The following is a 25,740-nucleotide window of genomic DNA, read 5'->3' as shown; positions in this document are numbered from 1 at the left end:
GATAATCTATTCTGCTATGGTTACCCATTCCTATATTATTATAATATCATATTGTTCTGATTGGTTAATTTTATAGTAAAATTGAATATATGGTACTCCTAATCACAAACTACTTTTAAAATATTACCCAATGTAGCTAAGGTGTATTTATAAAAGTTTTTAAAAAACAGACTGAGAGGGTAATATTCATAATAGGTCAAGGATATAATCCTAAAATAAAGAGCCCCTTCCAATTGTTAAGAAAGGGACAAACAATCCAACAAAACTAGGCTAAGAATATTAACAGATAATTCACATAAGAGGGAACACAATCAGCCAATTAATACATGCTTAACTTCAATAGTCATTAGGGAAATGAAAGCCAAAGCAACAATCATTGATTTTAGGAATCACTGGTCAGATTACTAAAAAGACCATGGCAGCTTTGGGGATTTTTTTTTAAAGAGCTCCAGTCCAAGGAAACAATGCTAAAACATCTGAAAACATGCAATAAATGAGTTGTGTCCCAAAATGAGCATTTCAAGGAACAGATATAATTCTAGAAGTCTTTGTAGGAATATCAGGAAACTCTTTTAATTCTCATGCTGCCATAACAAAGAGGTTAACAGTCAATCTTTAGAGCCTCCCCTTATAGTTATTCCTCCTTGCTTTCTTTTTGTTTACTATTAAAAAATAAATTTTTTTTTTTTTTTTTTTTTGAGATGGAGTCTCACTGCAGTGGTGCGATCTCGGCTCACTGTAAGCTCCGCCTCCTGGGTTCAGGCCATTCTCCTGCCTCAGCCTCCCCAGTAGCTGGGACTACAGGCGCCCGCCACCACGCCTGGCTAATTTTTTGTATTTTTAGTAGAGACAGGGTTTCACCGTGTTAGCCAGGATGGTCTCAATCTCCTAACCTCATGATCTGCCCGCCTCGGCCTCCCAAAGTGCTGGGATTACAGGCATGAGCCACCGCGCCCGGCCCTAAACAATACTTTTCTAAAAAAAGGATACTTTTCTAATAATTTCTGTCTTCACAAATTGGATTCCTATAAAGAATTTAGAGTTCATATGAGTTACTACAATTAATTTAAAATTCAAGTATCTTTCACCTTTTAAACAAGTTACATATGTCAATTCAAGATATTTTCTTTTTTTTCCCCTCAACCATAAAATAACTGATCAGGAAACAATTAACAAGAAAGTACAGAATAAACAAATTTCACTGGTTCATTATATTCTAGTGTTATGTAAGTGATAAAAATTTTATGTGTCAATGTTGATATAACTAAGCAGCTTTGTATTTAATGAGCTTTTCTTAAAGAAAAATGATCTAATCACACAATAATATCTACCATTCATTAAATTATGTGCCTTTTTCTGAAACACACAAAAGGTCTACTTGCTATAACTGCAAATTTCTTCATAAACTATAGTAGTAAGTAGGTTAGAAATGAAAGTTATTTGCCACAGCTTTCTCAAACTGTATAGCATTATAAATTATGTTCTTTACTTGGCAATTTAAAAGCTATCAGGGTTAAAAGTTACTTTGAAAAATAATTATATATAATAAAATTTCCTTTTTTGGTATCTAAAATTAGCTTTGTCAACATTTTTTTAATGATTTTATTTTCTAATATTGTATAAATGTTCAAAAGGAAATCTTAGATGATAACCAAGACCTCTGACTCTTGAGATGAATATATGATGAAGGCTCCCCTAAACTAAAGAAACACTAGCAAGTTACAGGAGATATGACTACTAGAGTGTTTCATTCCTCCTCCAATTATGTCTTTAATTCTATTTTAGTAATTATTGAGGGGTATATACAGACTATTTTTCCCTGAGAAATGTCTTTGAAAAAGAAATGTTAATCCTAATGTCAAATACAAAGAATGCAAATAAAACTAAACAAGAGGAGAGAGATAAATCACAGTTCAGGCTTTTTTTGCTATATAAAATTTGGTATTTGGGTACTTTATTTCTATTAATATACCTACAAAATTATATAATTATTTCTATATTTATACCAAAATGTAGATTTGTAAGCAATGCACAAATCTGCAGTGTTAAATTCATCTATTACAGAATACACTGTCATAGTGGATTTTATTATTTGAAAACATTTTGAAAATTATCATGATACATTGCTATAATTTTTCTAGGCAAAGATGTGGGATGTGTTTTAATTTGCTCTTACAAATGTTGTTAACAAACCCATGCAGATTATATTTGCATGATACATTCATCCCTAAAATTTTGTATATTAAGTATAATAAATCCAGTTAAAACATCATTCTATTCAATTTAACAACTATGCATCTAGCACACACAAAACTCTATGCTATGGTTTTTACACAATTCTCACTATAACCCACAATAATATATATGGCTTATATGATAATTCAGTATATTATAAAAGAAATGTGTCATGAGACCATATTCACTCTTACTACCTACTTGTCATGAACTCTGTCATTTTCTATTCTGTTTAATCTTTAAAAATGTTGCTTATGGCTGGGCATGGTGGCTCATGCCTGTAATCCACACACCTTAGGAGGTCAAGCTGAGAGGATCACTTGAAGCCAAGAGTTCAAGAAGAGCCTGAGCAACAAACTGAGACCCCTCTTAACAACAACAACAAAAAAATTAAGTTAGTGGGGCACAGTGGCACACACCTGTAGTCCCAGTTACTCAAGAGGCTGAGGTGGGAGGGCTGCTTGAGCCCAGGAGTCAGAAACAGCAGTTAGCTCTAACTGGGCAAGAGAGCAAGATCCAGCAAATAAAAAAAGAAAGAAAGAAAGAAAAAAAATGCTGTTTGTAACTAACTTAATTGATTTTGTTATCCACTAATGGGTCACAATCTGTAGTTTAAAAAAACATTATTATACTCTATAAGCATGTAAGGGATATAAAAGATGAGTAATGACATTGTTTGAACACCTAGATCTGGCCTGAAATCAGATAAACCCCATGAGCATTACAGAGTTGCATAAACCTTTATTTTTTTCCTTGTTTCCAGTGGGGTTGGAAAAACCTTTAATTTTATTTTAGCTAAAGATGGTACAGTCCATGTAACGTATTTAAATGTCTTTTTTTTTTTGAGACCAAGTCTCGCTCTGTCACCCAGGCTGGAGTGCAGTGGCGTTATCTCAGCTCACTGCAAGCTCTGCCTCCCAGGTTCAGGCCATTCTCCTGCCTCAGCCTCCCGAGTAGCTGGGACTACAGGCGCCCACTGCCACGCCCAGCTAATCTTTTGTATTTTTAGTAGAGACGGGGTTTCACTGTGTTAGCTAGGATGGTCTCAGTCTCCTAACCTCATGATCTGCCAGCCTTGGCCTCCCAAAGTGCTGGGATTACAGGCGTGAGCCACCGCATCTGGCCTATTTAAATGTTTTCTAAGTTGTATCAAAAAAAATCAGAGATACATGTGTTATGTAATAAAAATAATTTAAAAATGTGAAGTTAGAATGAGATGAGAAAGATTAATTTCAGTGGGAAATTCTGGAAATGATTATTTTAAGATGAATTTGAGCACAATTTTAAAGTACTAGCTGGACTTCAACAGGAACAAGGGAAGAGGAATGGTACTGGTATTAAAGGTGTCATGAAAAACTCCTGAAGACCTTCTATAGAACTTAACCAATAGGAATTAAATGTTTGGATTTAGCTATGACTTGCTTATTAAAAAGCATAAAGAATTCCAATGAAAAGGTATCACATTTCCAGGGAGAAAAAAAAACACCACATATCAAGTGAACAACTTACCCTGTGTGAAATGCAGTTAATTTTCTGTATGAAACCTACATTCAAACAATGCTTAAATAAAAATAATGCTAATTCTTCCAACAAAAAACAGTAAGTATATAGAAATACAAAAATGATTCTTACTAAGTTATTGTCATCCTGGAAAGCATAGTGTAAGGTTGTAATCCATTTATTGTCTCCATTCACTAATACATCCCTTTCTTCACGAAAACATGCTGTCTGAAACGCAAAAAGAAAATTTTTAGAGCATACTTTATGTAAAACTAGGAAATATACAAAGAATTACTATGTTTATTATATTATTTCTGTTCTGGAAAAGGAATACACCTGGTATTATAAGACATTTCAATAACACAAGTTTCAAACCACCCTCAGAAACTGGGCTACTGGAATAGTACCATTTAAAAATATATTTCATATTAAAAAATACTTTTATAGTTCAAAACAATGAGAAAAACGCACAGAATAATTTAAGAACCATGGACCAACCCACCATCCAGATAATATAAATGTCTACATTTTGCCATATTTACTTCTGATCTTTTTAAAGAAATAAGATGTAAATTGTACCCTTCCTACTCCAAACTGCGAACCCATTCTCTTCCCTTTCTCCCCTGCTGTAATTAATAATCTGAAGTCAGTGGATAGTCCAATTATATGGCTTGATCACACATGTATATGTCTACAAACAACAGATTTGTTTTGTGTTTTGAAAATTTTCATGGGCCGGGCACAGTGGCTCACGCCTATAATCCCAGTACTCTTCGATGCCAAGGTGGGCAGATTGCTTGAGCACAGGAATTCAAGACCAGCCTGGGCAACATAGCGAAACCCTGTCTCTAACAAAAATACAAAAATTAGCAGGGTGTGGTGGCATACACCTGTAATCCCAGCCACTCAGGAGGCTAAGGCGGGAGAATTGCTTGAACCCAGGAGGCACAGGTTGCAGTGGGCCAAGATTGCACCACCGCACTCCAACCTGGGTGACAGAGTGAGACCTTGCCTTAAAAAAAAAAGGAAAGAAAGAAAGAAAACAAAAACAAAAAACTTTATGTGAATGGTATAATTTTATCCTTTTGCAATTTGATTTTTTTTTCTCAAGAATGACTGTTCTTCTTTTAACTGCTATGGCGTACCATTGTTTGAATGCACTATAATTTATTTAAGTAACCCCCAACCATGGAAACACAGGTTATTTCCAGTTTTGTATTATTATTATACAATGTTGGAATAAACATATTTGTACAAATGTGCAAGAGTTTCTCCACTGTATACACTTAGAAGTAGAAATGCTAAATGCAAATTTCAACTCTACCATTTAGCCAATTGTCTTTCCTGAGTGCTATACCAATTACTATCTCCACCCAGAATATGAAAGCTCTGCTTTTCCCCATATCCTCAACTATATGTGACATTATTAGACTTTTAAGTGGTTGCCAACATGACGGGTGTGAAATAATATCATTCCTTTAATTAACATATTCCTAATTACAGGTGCAGATAAATACCTTTATGTACACTTACTGGACACCTGAACTTTGTCTTTTAATTGTTCACTTCCCTTGTCCATTTTCTCTAATGGATTGTTTTTTCAAATTGATTTTTTAAAGTTGTAGTTTATTCTGAGAATACACTTCCACTACTATAAAAGTATATCCCAAAGAACCTTAGAAATATATGAACAAAAATAAAAAATAATTTTTTAACTTTTTTTTTTTTTTTTTGAGACAGGATCTCACTCTATTGCCCAAGCTGGAGTACAGTGGTACAATCACAGTTCACTGCAGCCCAGGCTCCTGGGCTCAAGTGATCCTCCCACCTTAGCCTCTCGAGTAGCTGGGACTACAGGTGCACACCACTATGCCCAGCTAATTTTTTTATTTCTTTCTAGAGACGAGGTCTCACTATCTTGCTAAGGTTGGTCTCGAACTACTGGGCTCAAGCAATCTTCCAGCCCCCTCAAAGCGCTAGGATTACAGGCATGAGCTACCACACCCAGCCTAAAAATCAATCTTATGTATCATAATTTTGTAATACATTATCTTTAATTTTTAACTAAAAAGAAACAAAAATAACACTATGACAGAAACTTCAAAGATAACTCTAAGAAAGTAAAAGTCTCCCTGAGTCATGTTTCCATAGTTTCATTGCCCAATTGTTGTGTCCAGAGGTTACCATTATTAACTCTTTGGTCAAAATCCTCAGAAAATCTGTGTCTATATAAGCATGCATGTGCACACACGTGCACACACACACACAGATTATATATTCACATGGTATCCCACCTCCCCTATATTTTTTGGTCTTTATACAAATGAGATTATAGTGCTCTGTAAGTTGTTTTTTTTTTTTTTCAAGTAACAATGAATTTGAACATCCTTCCATATCAGTACATAGAAATCTACCTAATTTTTTCTTAATGGCTACACCATATTCCAGATACACTAAAAATATTATCACACAGTATGCTACATATAATAAGTGATTATTATTTCCCACAAGATAAATTCAACAGCCATGATCCACAAAACAATTAAATTACTAAAATCTATACAACACTATGCTTTGGTTCTTTTTTCTCGCTCTGTCGCCCAGGCTGGAGTGCAGTGGTGTCATCTCAGCTCACTGCAACCTCCGCCTCCGGGTTTGAGCAATTCTCCTGCCTTAGCCTCCTGAGTAGCTGGGACTACAGGTGAGTGCCACCAGGCCCAGCTAATTTTTTGTATTTTTAGTAGAGATGGGGTTTCACTGTGTTAGCCAGGATGGTCTTGATCTCCTGACCTCGTGATCCACCCGCCTTGGCCTCCCAAAGTGTTGGGATTACAGGCGTGAGCCACCGCGCCCTGCCGCTCTGGTTCTTTCTAACGGGAAAACAGAAAGCACTTTACATACTTACTACTAAGTCCTGTTTTATGATTTAACCGACCTGAGGTTATGGTTTACTGCTAACATTTTAGAGAATTTGTAAAGATTGTCAGAGCCTAGGAGACTACTTTCTCCTGGCTTTATCTCACTATAATAGCAATCTGAAATTTTATAAACATTCTAGCTAGAATTAAACAAACATTCATTATTTAATTTGACTAATAACTCAAAACTTAAAAAAGCTCCAAAGACTTTAGTCAACAGAACATATTAAACTTTGAGTTCTAATCTACGCCAAACTGTTTAACTAAAAAAATTATTATTAAAAAATAAAAATAATAGGCCAGGAGTGGTGGCTCATATCTGCAGTCCCATGCTTTGGGAAGTGAGGTGAGAGGATCGCTTGAGGTCTGAAGTTTGAAACCAGCCTGCCCGACATAGCAAGACCCTGTCTCTACAGGCAAAAAAAAAAAAAAAAAAAAAAAAAAAAAAAAAATCAGCCAGGCTGGTGGCAAGCATCTCTGTAGTCCTAGCTACTTGGAAGGCTGAGGCAGGAAGATCACATGAGCCTAGGAGTTTGAGGCTGAAGTGAGCTATGATCACACCATGGCACTCTAGCCTGGGCCACAGAGCAAGACTCTGTCTCTTCAAAAACATTAATTAAAATAAGAAAATAAACAATATAAACTATTTATGATACAAAATTTCAAACGTATACAAGGGTAGAAAAACTAGTATAAAAACTCCCTCCTACTAATGTACTCAACTTCAACAATTATTTTCTTGGTCAATCTTATTTCATTTAGATCCTCACTTACTTGCTACCATCCCCTAGCACGACACACACAGGAGCATATACATATTTTTAAGCAAACCCCAGACATCATATGATTTTATCCATAAATATCTAGCTATTAAATGATTCCTATCAATGCCACTGCACTCCAGCCTAGGCAATAGAGTGAGACTCTGTCTCAAAAAATTTTCTGTTAAGGATAAATAAGAAACCCTTACTAATGATCTACTTAAGACAGAAGGACTGGGGGTATTTGAGGGAGAAAAGGGAACTTGCATTTGTTCATTTTTTACTTTGTGTACTGCTTTACTAACAGTAACAATTATAAAAATAGCCAAACAAGGATAACAACAATAGAAAAACTAATAAAACAATAGGCATAAATCAGCACTGTCACAGATAAACTAAGATATACTGTTACCCTACTTAGGAGACCTTATTATCTTCAGTTTATACATGAGAAAATTGAGCCTTAGAAAGGTTTAACTCTCAGCCCAGTGCAGTGGCTTCGCACCTGTAATCCCAGCACTTTGGGAGGCCGAGGCAGGCAGATCACTTGAGCCCAGGAGTTTGAGACTAGCCTGAGCAATATAGTGAGACCCCATCTCTACAGAAAATACAAAAATTAGCTGAGTGTGGTGGCATGTGCCTGTAGTCCCAGGCTAAAGTGGGAGGATTCCTTGAGCCCAGGAGGCAGAGGTTGCAGTGAGCCAAGATCCTAACACTGCACTCCAGCCTGGGCAACAGAGCAAGACTCTGCCTCAATAAATAAAAAAAAAATATTTTTAAAAGGTTTTATAGAAAGGTTTAACTCTCAAGACAGTGAGTGTTTCTGTAAACTATACTGCATCTCCTCATGAAATGAGTAAGGACATCTCTTAATGAGCAAAGTCAGTACTCACAGAACAAACGTGAAGAAGTAAAATTTACAGAACAGATTGAGAGCAGTAGTTAATTCGTTAATTTAGGAGGTTGTTGATAAACTAGCAAAGTCTGCAAATGATGAACTTGTAGAGTTACTGGTGATAAACTAGCAAAGTTTGTAAATGATAAACCTGTGAAATTATTAGACAATTATTATATTATTATACCTTTCTGCCCAGGTATAGAAAGAGAGGAGGCTTCCTAGCACCTTTGAGTAACCCGTATCTCATTAATTATATATTTGACATATCGCTTGAAACAGAATAAGGTAAATAAGTTGGACATAAACCTCTGAAAAAATTGTTTTAAAGCATCAACAATACACAAAAAACAAGAAATTTTGCTGCTCATTTGTAATTTATTAAGCATCACTGGTAGGTCTTGTTTTCCAAAGTTGGGTAAGTCATGGTCAGAAGGATTCTTAGAAATGTTTTTGTTTTTAAAAAGATCTGCTTATTCAAGAATAGAAATACAATTTCTATTTTAAAGTGAATTCTTCCTTAAAAGTTTCAATGTAGAATTTCTGCCTAAAAGATAAAAGTTTTCTCAAATAGTTTGGGAATGCTGTCACACGTTCAGGGTTTGCATCAGCTGAAGAAAGCCTAGCAGTCCAAGGCCATGTCCTTCAGGGGTAGCCCATGTCCACTGACTAGTAGATGCAGGTGTATAAAGGTCTAGACATTTTGATCCAATGTAGGACACTTCTCAAGAGCCATTTCTGCTACAGAGCTCCCAGTGGAATCAACTGAGGCTGATGGGACAACTTTACAAATCCTATTTCCCTCCCTTCCCTTCTACAGGTAGGGATTTCTCAAAAGAAATCCCTAACAAATATCTGCACAATAAACTCAATCTCGGTATTTACTCCTTGAGAAATCCAACCAGTGACAGTAAGGCAATTCAGTCTTAGGGAAATTAAAAGTAAAAACTAAGGTGTTGAATATAATGGACAGTGGTACATATCCCAGTGATACATGTGACATTAAAGCTCCCAGATACTTTGTCAAACAGGATATTACTATACAATAATTACCTCTGGGGGGATGCAGATAAAAAGGAACAATTATACACTATTAATAGGAATGTAAATTAGTATAATCTTTATGGAAAACAGTATCTCATTTCTCAGAACTACCATTCCATCCAGCAATCCCACTACTGGGTATCTACCCAAAGGAAAAAAAATCATTATTATCAAAAAGATACCTATACTTATATGTTTATCACAGCACTATTCCCAATAGCAAAGTCATAGAATCAATCTTGCTGTCCATTAATGCAGGACTGAAGAAAATGTGATGTGTGTATACATATATGTATGTATGTATGTATGTGTGTATATATACACATGAATACATATATGAAATCTTATCTTCTGCAGCAACATGAATGGGACTGGAGATCATTATCCTAAGTGAAAAAACTCAGAAAGCCAAATACCACATGTTCTCACTTATAAGTGGAAGCTAAACCATGAGTACACATGGACATACAGAGTGGAATAATACATTGCAGACTACAAAAGGTGGGAGGGTGGGAAGGGTGTGAGGGTTGACAAGTTGCCTATTGGGTCCAATGTTCACTATTTGGGTGATGGGTTCACTAGATGGGTATTTCACCACAATGCAATATATGCATGTAAGCAATCTGCACCTGCATCTCCTAAATATATAAAAACAAAAAAAAAAGTTTAATGAAGAAATAGTATTGTAAAAGTAATAATGACCTCTGGGAGTTAGAGAAAGGATGGACTTGGGTGGTGAAAGAACACTTTGGCTTTATCTGTAATATGCTATTATTTGTTTTACAAAGAACATATTTGTGCTTCACTTCTGAGGGTTTTTGTTCTCTTTTTTTAGTTTTTAAAAAAAACCTAAAAGCAAAAACTTGGCCAAAATGTTATTAATTCTGGGTAACAGAACAAAAGTGATTATTAGTTTCTTCATGTTTTCAAATTTCTCCAAAAAAATAAATAATGAAGTATTTACTTTCACTACCATCATGGGAACCCTTTTTGCTTTTCCCTTTACGTTTGTTCATCTTTGGGTTGCTACAAGTACTGACAGATAAAGATTTCTAAAGGTGAATTTCTCGTTATTTTCTTACTGATCTTACCAACTTCCAGGGCTATTACTCAGCCTGCTCGTCAGTATCACCTTTTACCAGCTAAAATACTGACAGAATTCTACACCAGTTAAGTTCTGCTTCCCTGAAGCCCCAGAATGCCTATCCCATTCAACCCTTCACCATGATACAGCACAGCAGAGGACCCCCCAGAACTCCACCCCAAATCTATGTGTGACATCAGTTCTGACCAGGCCATACCAGCTGCTGGATATTTTTAACATCACTCCAGCCAATCCTTCCCTCAAATCTACATAAAAATGCAGGCAGTTCTTGCACTACTAGATTTTACTACAACTCTTGTAATATAAAACAAAACACAAAGTGACTGCATAATCAGCATTAAACAGAATTTCTAGAGGGCATGTTGAAAACTGCTGCTGACTTTTTTTTGTAGCAGAATACAGATAAATACAGAATAATATAAACAAGTTATGTCACGTTAGAAATCAACCACTACAAAATGTCTTTCTATAAAAGAAAGTAGTTTGCAGACATCCTTTAAATATAGCTGCATAAGCCCCACATTACAAGGGTTTCCATTTAGTATTCCACTAATATTAAATTAGCATTATGGATTGTAACCTTTATCATAATTATATCACAATTGTGTCGAATTTGTCTTTTATGCCTTAAAAAATGTCATCATAGACAAAATGTTACCAAGTAATATTTAATGAGCTGTATGTAATTTTATAGTTCCTGAAAAATATTTCTAAAATATTTATATATTCCAATACATAAGACTCTTACCTCAGCTCTTTTCAACATTTCCCATTTATTCAATATTTTCATGGCAAATACTTTATCTGCATTTTTTAGTTTTACTACAGCAACCTAGAAAAGATAAAGGAAATATAAATTTTAAAATAATGACAATTTTTTCAGCCATCCATTTTCCTTTTTCCTCTCTGTAAAAAAATAAATACCAATTAATGTAAACGCAGTTCAAATCCTAAGATCCTAAATTAAATAATGTTGCCAGATGAAAAAGTTAGTGAACATGTGCCAAACTAATAATTGTATTTGTGAACACTGTATTAGTTGGTAATTATACATTATAGCCCCCTTTCCAAGTTTTCTGCCCTGGAATTCAAACTCAATATCTACTATCACTAAGAAACTGAACAAAATGTTCAACAGGAAAGAACTAGAGCTTATTAAATAATGCATGCAAAATTCCAACACTATGTTACAAGGAAGGCCAGCTGCCAAAACAAATATGTTCTGTGAGGATCAAACAATATGAAATAAACTGAAAATGATCCATTTTTCATATCACATACTGTTATATACTATACCATAACCCCCAAACCACATACACGCATATACATACGCATAGAGAGCAATTAAAACTAACAATTTTACAAAAACTAAACTTTACACAGCCCTTCCAAAAAGAAAAAAAAGGAACATTTATTTCTGTATTTTATATTTCAATTGCGGATCAAAAACTATCAAACACAATAAATAAAATCCCTTTCTCACTCTCAACAAATTGATTACATTTCTCTCTCTCTCTCTCTGCTTCAGTTTAACCAGATAATCTGTAAGACCACTTCCAGCCCATTGGATTTGCCATAGGCCAGAGGCTAGCCTACAAAAGAGGAAAATAAAGGCTGAACGAGGATGCTTCCAGTTACTGGGGGTGGGTGGGGAGGAAGAGAAATGCTACCCTAATACGCAGACAGGGAGGTCAAACCATATACAGCAGATCTTCAAACTGCTGTTCAATGGGATATTTCCAAAAACAGAGTATAGGTTTAAATTCAAGTGCAAAAAAAAAAAAAAAAACTTAATAGCAAATGTGCATATCAAGGTTATTTAATAAATTTATATTTAGATCAGACTGCAATAAAAGTAACATGACCATGTAATTACAGTAAGTGTATAAATACTAAATATTTCTTGGTAATTGTTATAAGTGGTTATGACTGTGATTATAGTTTTTCATCAATTAAAATGGATGAGAAAGAAAAGGAAGTATCTCAATTTCAAACAATTAAATTGTTCTCCCAATGGGCTCATAAAGAGGGCTGTAATAAAGAATAAGGAAAAACTTGAAACATTATTTCACTAAGATCTCTGAAGGGGTGAACACACCACTTGAGCTACTGCAGATTAGACTCTAAAATCAAACCCTGCACAATTGGGAGTGCACATGGACAGAGGCACAGGAGCACTAAGCTATACAAGACTAAATTTAGGGCGGGGAAAACACACAGAACGTTATGACTTACACCCTCTTATTCTGATTGAGGGAAGAATAGCTGAAAGACTCCAAAACTTAGGTATCTTCCCCTACTAAGGTCACAATGTGAGAAAAGTACTAGCAGTACTCTACAGTTCACCAGTTTTCTGTAAGTATGCATCTGATGATAACTACTAATAACAGTAGTGGTAGTAGTAGTACCCACCCAATACTACTAGTATAGATCTAGTAGAAGGAGGAGTGTGTTCTAAATGCCAGGCACTATGGTAAGAGTTTTATACAGGTCCATAATCCCTTATCTGCAATTCTAAAAGACAAAAGGTTTTCATAACTCATTTGGCAGCATGTAGTGACATCAGGCTATTAATATTCTTGCTTTTTAATCTCACTTAGTATAAAAACAAACATGCTTCATTGAAGAAATGTGAATGTATCTGTTTATGAAGTGCTGCTCCAAACCCCAATGGGAATGTTATATAAAATAGAGTATACAAACTAAATTATCTTTCTAAAATCCAAAAATATTGGAACCAAAACAACCTCTGGAATATACAACTGTGCAGTAGGAATAATGATGATGCCTAATATTTATTTAACACTCAAACACTTACCTAACATTTATTGTGGCTGTTTTGGGGAGTGGTGATAGCATGGATTCTGAAGCCAGACTACTTGGGTTTGAATCCTAGTTTTGTCCTTAGCTTTATAACTCTAGGCAAAAAACTTAACCTTTCAATACTTCAGTGTCCTTGTCATGATCACGGGGTTAATAACAATACTTATATCATTGTGGTAAAGATTTGAAAAATTAATACAAGTATAATCCTTGTACTTGGGATTATTGACCACTAATTGTTGAGGTATTGTGGCGTAACTGATCAGGGCCAAAATGAGACCCATTCTACACACCTGTGCAGTCATCAGGGCTGCCATGCTGCTGCAGGGTGAAAAATATTTTTAAGTTTTTCAAGGGTCTGGCGCTTAGTAAGCATTCAATAAGTGTTAGCTATGATTATGTGCCAGGCATTGCACTAAGCACATTACAGCCCAATCTCTTCACTGCCAACTCTACCTCTAATACGTGGCAAAGAATATAACTCTCAATTTCTTCGGTTTAACTACCAAAATAAAAAATCTTTTATCTCTTTAATTTCTAACTTTCTGTAATTTTAGACTTATGACAAATATATTTACATAGAAATATGGATAGAAATACCCTCAAATGAATATATCTATATACAAATAAAAACTAAGCCACAATATTCACCACAGTGTGGTTTTCAATAGGAAAATATTGAAATGAACTTAAATAGTCTACATGATCAATTTGACTAAATATGGTATCTCACAGTATGACAGAAAAATTACTCATACACTTGAAAAATTACTGAGGAATGTTAATAGGGAAAAGTTCACAGTATAATGTTAAACAAATAAGTTTATTAAAGTATGTACACTGTGACTTTTTTTCTCTCTCTCTCTATATATACACACACATAAAACATGTACCATAAATTTCTATGCTTTATCAAAAGATCAGGTATTTCTAAGTGATGCAATTTCTACTTGCTTTTCTACATTTTCTATATAAAACACATAAATTTGAAGCATGGAATGAGGTAGTATGGGATACCACACATCACATCCTGGTCATGAAATGACCGCTAATTATCAAGGTATTGTGGTGTAACTGATCAGGGCTAAAATGAGACTACACATGTGTGTGGTCATCAGGAATGCCAGGCTGCTGCAGGGTGGAAAACATTTTCAAAGTTTCATGAGCTACCTAAAATCTTTTCTGGAATAAGGTGAGTGTGGTGAAATAAAAGTCAGTTCAGGAAATATTCTTGAATTATCGAATTGATAAATGATGAGAAAAGAATATGAGGCTTACAAAGTAATAAAATAAAATCAAACTGATCTTGCTTTTCTCCTTTAACACTGCAAGTCATATTGATATTCACTTCAGTAGCTAAAAATCAAGAAGAGGAGGATTCTCTCAGAACTCTAACCTCAGGTCCTGTATTTTCAAGAACCATAGCTTAACATGTAAAAGTGTAGTCTGTTAAAATGTCCTTTCTTGTTTAGCTTGATCAAAATTAAAAGTACATTTAGTATGAACTACAAGACTATAGTTTAACACAGAACAAAGATGTATTTTTAAAAACGCTAGCAATGTCTTGAAAGACTTCATAGTAAAAACATGATGTTAGAAAACCTGTAATAATAATTCAAGAATTATTTCTGTAAACACTACAGAAATAATCACCAAGTGACAAATGTATACAAATCAGTTCTTAAACAGAATGTATTATCATTTGAAGCTACAAACTAGTTACAAATTGCAGTTACAGAATGCTGTAACAGTTTTTTATGTTCATTCTTAAGTTACAGGTTGTAGAATACAGAAACAGTTGCCACGGAGTTCTATAAATCTAGTCTTCCTGCATATAGTAAGAATTCATTCACCATACCTCCTCTGTTCCAACCCATTCCAAGCTACCATTACATGGCTCATGTCTGTAATCCCAGCACTTTGGGAGGCCAAGGTGGGTGGATCACCTGAGGTCAGGAGTTCGAGACCAGTCTGGCCAACATAATGAAACCCCATCTCTACTAAAAATACAAAAATTGGCTGGGTGTGGTGGCGGGCACCTGTAATCCCAGCTACTAGGGAGGCTGAGGCAGGAGAATTGCTTGAACGCGGGAGACGGAGGTTGCGGTGAGCTGAGATCGTGCCACTGCACTTCAGCCCGGGCTGAAGTGAGTGAGACTCTGTCTCAAAAAAAAAAAAGAAAAGAAAATCTTGCCTGGATTGTCCTACCTGACCTCTCTACTTCTGCCCTCTCATCCCACAATCTAACCTCAGCACTGAAGCCACAGTTGATCCTCTTGAAATGTAGCTCAGATCATGACAATCCTCTGCCCCACAGCTTCCAATGGTTTCCCATCTCGCTCCAAGTAAAAGTCAAAATCCTTACTATGCCTTATAGGGCCAACGTGTTCTGGCCCTCCACCTTCCCTGACCTCATGCTACTCTCCCCCTGGTTCACTCTGCTCCAGCTATAATGATCACCGCACTCAATCCCAACTAGCCTTTGCACTTGTTGATCCCTAGGCCTGGAATATTCTAGCCCCACGAAGCCACACAGCTTTCTCTCTCACTCCTTCAATGAAATGTCACTTTACCCCTTGACATTTTCTAACCCATTTCTTTGCTTCCCTTTACCATTAGTTATCATTATTTCATGAACTATGTATTCTATTCATGTATTTTGTTCATTGTTTGCTTCATTCACTACAATACAAGCTAATGAGGGCAGGGATTTTTTTTTCCTATTTGTTCACTAGTACACACCTAGTAATTGGGAATCTATAGGTACTCAATAAACATCAGCTGAATTAATGATGAATGACTGGTAATCTATGTGGGTGTATATACATGCAAAGTTTACGGCATCAATATTCTCAGCTGCAAGTATACAACCAAACTGACACTAAAACTCAAAAATAAGGTATTATGACAAAAGAGATACAACTGTGTATTTTGTGATTTATTAAACATCTATCAGCTTATTCCAGATCATTCTGCTCTCTTAACAGGCATCGAAGTCCTGACTTCACAACTTGGCCTTTATTATCTTTTATCTGTTGCTGCTCACTACTTATTGTCTTTTTCACCTTTTAATTTCCCCTACATATCATCTACTATCATTTATGATTAATAATAATAAAATAACAAAAAATAACTCTTATTTATAAAAAGCTTATTCTGTGCCTAGCACTGAGCTAAGCATATTACATATATTACCCCTCATTTAATCCTTACAGCAATCTAAAGCAGATTCTACAATCCCCACTTAAATTAGTAAACTAATGTTTGGAGAAGTTAATTAACTTACTCATAGTGACAAAATTAATAAGTAATAGAACCAGAATATGTACCTGGCTGTCTGATAAGAGAGCTAGTATACTTTACTGCTCTAAGTACTAAATAGTTATATAAGTACTGAAGAGCTCTTCCCATTCATCATACCTGTAATTCTGATACCTACTGACACGTTAATGGTGATCATTACAAAATGTATAGAAATCACTGTATCTGCGTTTTTAAAAACTGTTCTGTGAGCAACCAATTTGTGTTCAAAATATTAAAAATGGGAGAGGGAATTAAATTTTATCTTTAATAAGCAAACTAAAAACACTACAAAGAGTTTATTAAACCAGCTAGAGATAGCCTTTCTATGGAGACACAATTTATATATTCAGTAGCAATAGTCAAAATGCTTTAAAACTGGGACAGCATGGGCATCAACCAATCAGAACAAACACTGGCTATAAAATACAGTATGCTCACACCAGTTTGCCCCTACAGACTGAAGACTAGCACCATCAAAGGTGAATCATGCAATATAACTTCTTACTCTCCCATGAATGCCAGGAGAGCCAAAGTAAAAGATTTTTTAAAGAAGAATGAATGGCTAAAGGTAATTCTCCTTTCAGACCCTAGAACTGGATTATGCAGACACGTAAGGGCCTAGTTAAAGTAATTAGAGGAAGCAAGCTAATTAAAAGCTTTTGACACCTGAAGCAGGGGTAGCAGGCCAAAGCAGCAAGCTTTCACAACAAGCTCTGAAGCCCAGAAGCCTTGAAGCTGCCGGAGCAAGGCTGGAGCAGGCAGAAGCGGTGAGCCACCAGGAAACTGTTGACAGGCAACACCCAGGGCGTAAGTTAAAGGTTTTCCTGAAAGCAAAAAGGAAAACCCAGCGTTAAGTTAAGCAGTAACTAACACAATTGAGTTGTAGAGAGAAGGTTCGTAACTCACTGAGCTGCTGAATTTCAATTATATCTTGCTCACTGTTTCCCACGATTTATGCATTTCTTATAAGAGTTACATAAATGATGCATTTATTTTCATGGTTTTTTTTTTTTTTTAAGAAAGAGCATAACTGATAGAAATGCTCCTATTAAACATTCATGCAGAGGTGAGCCTATCCATTGGGCCTATATATCTATTGACAAATTCCTGGTAGAAGACAAAACATCTTGGAGGAAATGATTATCTCTCTAGGGTCTCTTCATTTCTAAACCTACTAGTTCATAAACACTACAGGGTATGTAAGCCCAGCAGAGATATTTTCATCAGGAATGAATAAGCAGTAAAGCTCATAATCCAGCCAATACTAACTTTCTATACAAAATCAATTCTGTCTTGAAATAAGAGTTAATTACCAGTAACCTGTTGCTTTTATTTTACATATTTTAATCAATACACACATACAGCAAGAACACACCAAAAAAAATTTTAAAAGACACCTCACACTAAATCTCAAATACTATCAGTCATGCGTCAAGTGCTCTGACTTGATCCTGGAAGTTTAAATGGCACTGACCTGTGACCAGGCAGGACTTGACGGATTGCTGGACTGCTATCTGCTGCCACCAACTCCCCAGCCCTGTACTCCATTCTTTAATTCTTCCAAGCATCAGGACAGCAGAGCAAATTTGGCTGTCCTTAACTAACTGCCTTACATATCCTAATGAGCAACTATAAGTAATTTTTCAATTCCCTTTTTTTTAGTCTCTTTAATGAAAAAAAGTCATGTGTTATATATATATGTATACATACATATATGGAGAGATATATGTATACATACATATATGGAGAGATATATGATATACATACATATATGGAGATATATATGATATACATACATATATGGTATACATACATATATGGATATACATATATATGTATACATACATATATGGATATACATATATATGTATACATACATATATGGATATACATATATATGTATACATACATATATGGATATACATATATATGTATACATACATATATGGATATACATATATGTATACATACATATATGGATATACATATATATGTATACATACATATATGGATATACATATATGTATACATACATATATGGATATACATATATGTATACATACATATATGGATATATATAAAACAAGGTTATATATAAGGATATATATATTATGTAAGGAATAATATATATAAGAATATATATATACTTTGTCTTTTTATTGTTGCTTTTTATTTCCATAGCTCAATCTCAGCTGAACCCTCAAATCTACCTGCAGTCCTAACATTAATTCTATCACTCTCAACAGAACTTTACTAATCTTCCAAAATGTCCTGTGCCACCCTGCCACCACAAACTATCCCATTCCTGTCCGATCTACTCTTCACCAGCAATTAATGACCTGGTTGCCTACTTTATAGATAACAGACCTTTTACATTCCCTCATGCCAACTCTAAATGTTTTTGCGCTTCCATACCTCTTTTCCTTTTGAACCCTACCACTTTTCAGGGCTAACAGTATCATTTGAGATCTTGATCCCAGACCCTCTCCTTCCTTCCCTTCCTGTCCTTATTCCATTAAAAATTTATTTCCTGCTTTCAATCCCCCTTTCTCCTGGATATCAATTGAAAAACTTTTCCAAGACCATTCCCCATCCAAGAACAAAAATATGAACAAAAACATCACCCCCATTTTACCTTTTCCTCAAGGAACTGATACCACATCCCTTTCCACAACACATTTCTCCAAAAAGCACATTTTGAAAGAGTAGTACATGCTCGCTTTTTCCACTTGCTCATCATTTGTTTGCTTCTCAACCTCTTTCAAACACCTATTTCAATCTAATTTCTATTTCACTCTACTAGACTGAAATTATTCTCTCAAAGTTCAGTAACAACTGTCTAATTTCAAATAAATTGTTCTCAATTCTCATCTGCTTTACCCTTTATTACTGGGCACTGCTGACAATTCATATACTTCTCTAATTTTTCTTTTGCTGTAACCTGTTAAATATTGTTCCCCAAGGATCTCTACTCCACCTTTTTTACATCTCCTCTCCTTCCTGACTTATATTATCTATTCCAAAGCCTCAGTTAATACCAATATGCTGGCAACTCCAAAATCCCTGTCTCTTACTATCTATACCCTCATTTCTAGTTGCCTACTGGTCATCTCTCTAGCGTGTTCAGCAAATGTCTTAAATTTAAGAAGTCGAAAATCTGTATATCAAATTCACTCAAGTTGCAAATCTCCTCATCTATAAATTATATACCTTTAATTTATCACTAACATCCAAAGTTGACTTTTTTGCATCTGTTTCTCCCACCCACCCTCCCTTCCCACTACCACTGACCTAGTTTAAGGCCTCATTATTTCAACTGAAAAATAACAAGCTTTTTTTTTTTTTTTTTACCACTTATATGCTATACATTATGCTAACTGCTGAGAACACAAAGCTGAATAAAAAGTTTGTTGGGCTCAGAAAACAATACTCCAAAATGAAGGACTCAGCTGCAATAGACACAGAAGTTTTTCTTTGACCTTCTCCTGCTCTGTCTCTCAGTCCCATTCTCCCCCAAGGTAAGCCACAGAAACTAGAATCCCTCTTCTCTAGGTCATAGAAACTAGAACTCCCTTTCCTCAAAGCCAGCCATAAAACCTAAAAATATTACTCTAGCTTTCCCTCAGCCTTTTGTTATGAAAACTGGCTACAAAGAAATTACTGCCAGGCATGGTGGCTCATGCTTATAATCTCAGCACTTTGGGAGGCTGCAGAGGGAAGACTGATTACTTGAGCCCAGGAGTTCGAGACCAGCCAGAGCAACATAGGAAGACCCTATCTCTACAAAAGAAAAAAAAAAAATTAATTAGCCAGGGATAGTGATGCATGCCTGTGATCCCAGCTACTTGGAAGGCTGAGATGGGAGCTTGGTCAAGACTGCAGTGAGCTGTGATTGTACCACTGCACTCCAGCCTGGGTGACAGAATGAGACCCTGTCTTTAAAAAAATGGCTGGGCACGGTGGCTCATGCCTGTAATCCCAGCACTTTGGGAGGCCAAGAAGGGCAGATCACTTAAAGTTAGGTGTTCGAGACCAGCCTGGCCAACTTGATGAAACCCCATGTCTACTAAAAACACACAAAAAAATAGGCAGGCACCTGTAGTCCCAGCTACTCGGGAGGCTGAGGCATGAGGAAGGCCTGAATCTGGGAGGCTGAGGTTGCAGTGAGCCAAGACCACGCCACTGCACTCCAGCCTGGGGGACACAGCGAGACTCTGTCTCAAACAAAGAAACTACAACAACAAAAAAAACTATCAGATTTTACCTGTTTCATTGTAGGTCATCACACCCCCGTTCCAGAGAGGGTCCTGCCCCATACCTGGAAGGAAGGAATGCTGCACAGAGAGGCCAAGAAGACTTTAGACACACAGGCCTTGCTGGGTTTCCCCACTCAGTCTGTTAGCATTAGATCATACCCTTTTTCTTCTCCAATCACATTTCTACATAGCTGTCTATACTTTATTGAACCTAAGTATAAAAATGGGCAATTTCCCCTGTATTTTGGGGTCTTCATCATACAGGTTCCCACAGATACATGTTAAATAAATTTGTATGCCTTTTCTCCTATTAATCTGCTTTTTGTACGTTAATTTTTCAGCAAACTTTCAGAGAGCCAAAGGTTGGATCAATAACAAGGGTTGGACCCTTGGCCCCCACAAGTTCTTGCCCCCCAAATTCTCACAGTCCATTGTGCAAAACACACCTAAACAGCAGTACACAGACAGTACCATAACAGTACTACAGGGAAAGGAGAGGTAAAAATCAGGATCCTATAAAAAGTAAAGAAGAGAGGTCCTTGACCCCAAAGTGGGAGTAGAGGAGGAAAGTGTATAGTATGTGAATATGTATGCTAAAAGTTTTTTAAATGAAGTGGCTGACACCTGAGTCTTACACAGTGAACTCCAGAAAAAGGGGACTGAAATGGATGTGACTGAGGAAGGGATAGTTTGGGAAGTAGGGACAGCATAAGCAAGGCACAGAGGCAGGGAATATGTGTGGGGGAGAAGATACACAGGACAATAAGCAGTTTTCTTTCCTAGGAACATAAAAAGCACAACAGGGAGTAGCAAGAAATGGTGCTGAAGGGTCCAAAGAGTAGAGAAGCTGTATGTCATGTTAATAAACTAGAACCTTAAAAATACAGATAACAGGGGAACCATTCTGCGCAGATAGTTTTAGCTAGATTACTAGCAGCTCTGTGGAGAACGGTTTTAAGGCAGGGAAAGACATGGAAAATTATAGCAGTAATTGAGGTGAGAGGATCTAACTAAGAAAAAGAGGAAGAAACTGAAGAAATACTGAGTTGGTGACTGGTGAGATATGGAGACTAGAGAGTGAGAAATCTAGCACCTCCCTTTGTCCCCTTCTCTATCCAATCCTTCCTCAGCACTATCACTATTACCTTTCTAGAAGAGTTTGAACGATACCACTACAGATGGTCTCCAACTTACAATAGTTCAACTAACGATTTTTCAATTTTTCAACTTTACAGATGGTACAAAAACAACATGAATTCAATAGAAAGCCATAAGAGACTGTTTCAGGATGCTGGTCAGTTGCAGCGAGCCACAACTCTCATGCAGTCATGAGGACAAACAACCGATACTCTACACTGTAAGTAGTGCTAGATGATTGTGCCCCACTGTAGGCTAATAACATAAGTGTTCTGAGCACGTTTAAGGTAGGCTAGGCTATGGTAGGTAGGCTATGATGGTTAGGTATATTAAATGCATCTTCAAGCCTTACTTTTAATTTACAGTGGGTTCACCGGGACATAACCCTTTCAAAAGACAGGTGGCATTTGTACTCTGCCTTTTTGTATTTTTGTTTTTATTTATTTTATGAAGTTTTTGTATTCTGCTTATTAATAGTTTACAGGACTCTGATTCCTGCAGAATAAAGGTCCTCAGCATAGCATACCAAGCCATTCACTGCTTTGCCCAACTAATTTTTTTTTTTTTTTTTTGAGACGGAGTTTCGCTCTTGTTGTCCAGGCTGGAGTGCAATGGCACAGTCTCGGCTCACTGCAACCTCTGCCTCTCAGGTTCAAGCAATTCTCCTGCCTCAGCCTCCCAAGTAGCTGGGATTACAGGTGCGTGCCACCACACCTGGCTAATTTTGTATTTTTAGTAGAGATGGGGTTTCATCATGTTGGCCAGGCTGGTCTCGAACTCCTGACCTCAGGTGATTGGCCCACTTCGGCCTCCCAAAGTGCTGGGATTAGAGGTGTGAGCCACCACACCCAGCTGTGACCTTTCAAGCCTCATCTTTCACCACCACCAACAAAAACCTTATATTCCAGTTAGAAGACTGCTCACTGCTCTCTGAATAAATAAAAATGTACTTAAAAGAAAAAAAATAACTCTTTTGATCCTAATATGTTATAGAAAATTTATAAAATTAAAGTGTAAAGAAAAACAGCCACAGATAACATTATTTTAGATTAGAAAACTAATTTGAAATCATACAACCTTTTCTATGTCTTTTCAACTGGCAAGTCCTCTTCTAGAAATTTATTCTTAGAAAATCATTTGAAGTGTAGTGAAAGCATTAGGTACAAAAACGTTTTATAAGGCATTTATAATATGGAAAAAATAGAGCGCATTCTTTCACTCATGCTACAAATACATATTGAGCACCTACTATGCACTAGACATTGTTGTAGGTACTAGGAAACTGCAACAAGCTAACAGAGGGAAAAAAATCTTTATATTCATGGAGCACACATTCTAGCTTAACAATAAAGAAATGGTTAAGTAAATTATCAAATATCCACATAATGGACTTTTATGGGGCCATAAGAAATCAGATTTACATAGAAATATTTCAATACATGGGAAAAAGACTAAATATTTGGTAAGAAAATTTCATTATATTAATGTTTATAAAACTACATCAATTTTGTTACCTGTGAATAGAAATAAAATTGGAAAAATAGCCCTCAAATTACAGAAGTGGGTATCAATCCTGTGTACCTCTCCCCCTTGCTGATTAAACTGCGACCCTACTCAAGGGCATGTAAATTACTGGATTATAGTAGATGATTAATAAGTATTATTTTCATTAGTCAAAAGAGGGAAGCATGAAAGAAAAAAAGAACTTCATTTTCCTATGTTTTTAGCCCTTGATAAGAAAAAATACATTTAAAAGCACTGTTCTAAGTAGGGAATAAAATAAGAGAAATTCACTCCCTGACCTCACAGAGATTATACTTTATTGGTGAACACAAACATTAAACACATAAATAAGGAATTTAATAGTCGTAAGTACAAATACTAGGAAGAAGTTGTATAGGTGTTCTCATCTCCCCATTAGAACAATAAAAGTATTTTATATCTTTATTCCCATTTTCATAAACTCTTCATCTCCTGATTTATTCTTGCATTCAGTTCCTTCACTGATTTCTTTCTGCCGCAATTCTTTCACTGATTTCCAAATATAGGATAATTTTAAAGAAGCAATTGGTAATGACAAATACATTTAGTGAAGCAGGGAATACCTCTGATTTCCTTGAAAACACAATGACTAGTACTAGTGGCCTTAAATATAATGCATTAGTCATTTCAAAGTATCTGAAGGAACTGTATCAAAGGAGATAAGTGCTTGGGCAAAGCACACTGCTCTACTTCCCTTTTCCGTAAAATTTATCCTGCTACCTTTTTCTTCCTAGAGTTCAAGTTACCAGCTGTGGAAACACCCTGCCTCACAAGCAAGAGAGGCTCCACCCTCTCTCTTGATTCAAGAGGCAAATGTTGAAAAAGAAAAATGAGTAATTCCCTTTCACTGCACTTCTGTCCTTGTAATAAACTCAAATGGATTAGGACTCAAGATCTGTCCTCTAGCAACTGGCCTGGATGCCCATATTTCAATACTGTTCTCTGTTCCACTAGCCAATTGGTTTGTAAGGCTGGCTGGAAACCTCAAGTCAGCTAGCTGGATACATATACTTGGAGCCTACTCTGAGATTCCAAGTCAGAACCCAACTTTGCATTTAGGAGAAAATAACTGGAAATCTCCAGTTTGGCTCCAGGTTTAAGTCTTGATCCCTTTTAACAGCAAATTCGGTAATTTTGAACCTGATCTAGCTGTAATATACTAGTTAAAACCCAGAAGCAAAGAGAAGAGGTTTGAACCTCACCTCCTTGCACAGCTCAAACAGGATGCAACTATATCATAGCCTATAGATGGAAAGTATCAAAACTTCCAGGATCTATGGTACAAGGAATGAAGACTTTCATCAATGACATGTAGAGGCAGAAACAGGAAAGATTTGGAGTTCTCAAAGGATGGAAACACTGAAGTAGTATAAAGAACCTCAGCTGCGAAGACCAGCCAAGAAATATTCAGTTACTGAAGAATAAGAGCCAGGAACATTGACTTTTGTTATGTTTTCTTTTTAAGTTAGTATTTAAATAGTCTAAATAGAGTCTGTTTTGAGATGGCAAACTAGGGACCCTCATTTACTTCCCTCCCACCTTCAAGCTCATGAGATGACAGACAATATAAGTTGTCAAAAATAAACCATAATAACACCGGAAAGTAGTTAAGAGTAACATCAGCTGATTAGATATTTTAAAGAATTCCTGAAATCTAAGGATGAACAGAATAGGGTTAGATGGAGAGAAAAGAAAATGGAGAAACTACACTGCAGAATAAAATTAATGCACAGGTAAGAGCAATTACATAGAGAGTTTAAGCTGAAAATCAAAACTCAAAGAGTCAAGAGAGCTAATAGGGAAATTGTCAATGTACAGACTCCAAATTTTATTATTTTTGGTAGAAGATACAATTGTATAACTAAAAAAGTTTAAAATAAACAAAAAGGAAACTACTAGAAACAAGGTAATTTGTTAAGGTAGCTGGTAACTAAAGTAATTAATATTAATGAAGTAGGATATATAAATAAATGGCTTTCATATTTTTCAAGAAAAAGAAAGAAAAAAACATAGCAGAAAATATCCCGTCAACAGCTACCAAAAAAATCTAGTAAGGAACGTAAGAAATAAGTAAAAAGTTTGGAGGAGGAGCCAAGATGGCCGAATAGGAACAGCTCCGGTCTACAGCTCCCAGCGTGAGCCACGCAGAAGACAGGTGATTTCTGCATTTCCATCTGAGGTACCGTGTTCATCTCACTAGGGAGTGCCAGACAGTGGGCGC

General features: G+C 36.0%; 1 protein-coding gene across 10 annotated transcripts in view; it reads right to left on the bottom strand.

The window, feature by feature from the left end:
* CDC42BPA (CDC42 binding protein kinase alpha) overlaps positions 1-25,740 on the bottom strand; it is a 331,226-nt gene that overhangs the window by 212,601 nt on the left and 92,885 nt on the right. For 9 of the 10 annotated variants that reach the window (XM_054467753.2, XM_054467687.2, XM_054467761.2 and 6 more), the window contains 2 exons: positions 11,207-11,290; positions 3,868-3,963 (listed from right to left, as the gene is read on the bottom strand). In XM_054467753.2, coding sequence (XP_054323728.1) covers positions 3,868-3,963; positions 11,207-11,290 — 180 coding nt within the window. Of the gene's footprint in view, positions 1-3,867; positions 3,964-11,206; positions 11,291-17,250; positions 17,409-25,740 lie in introns of all 10 variants that reach the window. The other variant, XM_063671658.1, reaches the window with a different exon arrangement.

The sequence above is a fragment of the Pongo pygmaeus genome, chromosome 1 (genome assembly GCF_028885625.2).
Source record: "Pongo pygmaeus isolate AG05252 chromosome 1, NHGRI_mPonPyg2-v2.0_pri, whole genome shotgun sequence".
Taxonomy (NCBI): Eukaryota; Metazoa; Chordata; class Mammalia; order Primates; family Hominidae; genus Pongo; species Pongo pygmaeus.
This window is presented reverse-complemented; position numbering and strand designations above follow the sequence as displayed.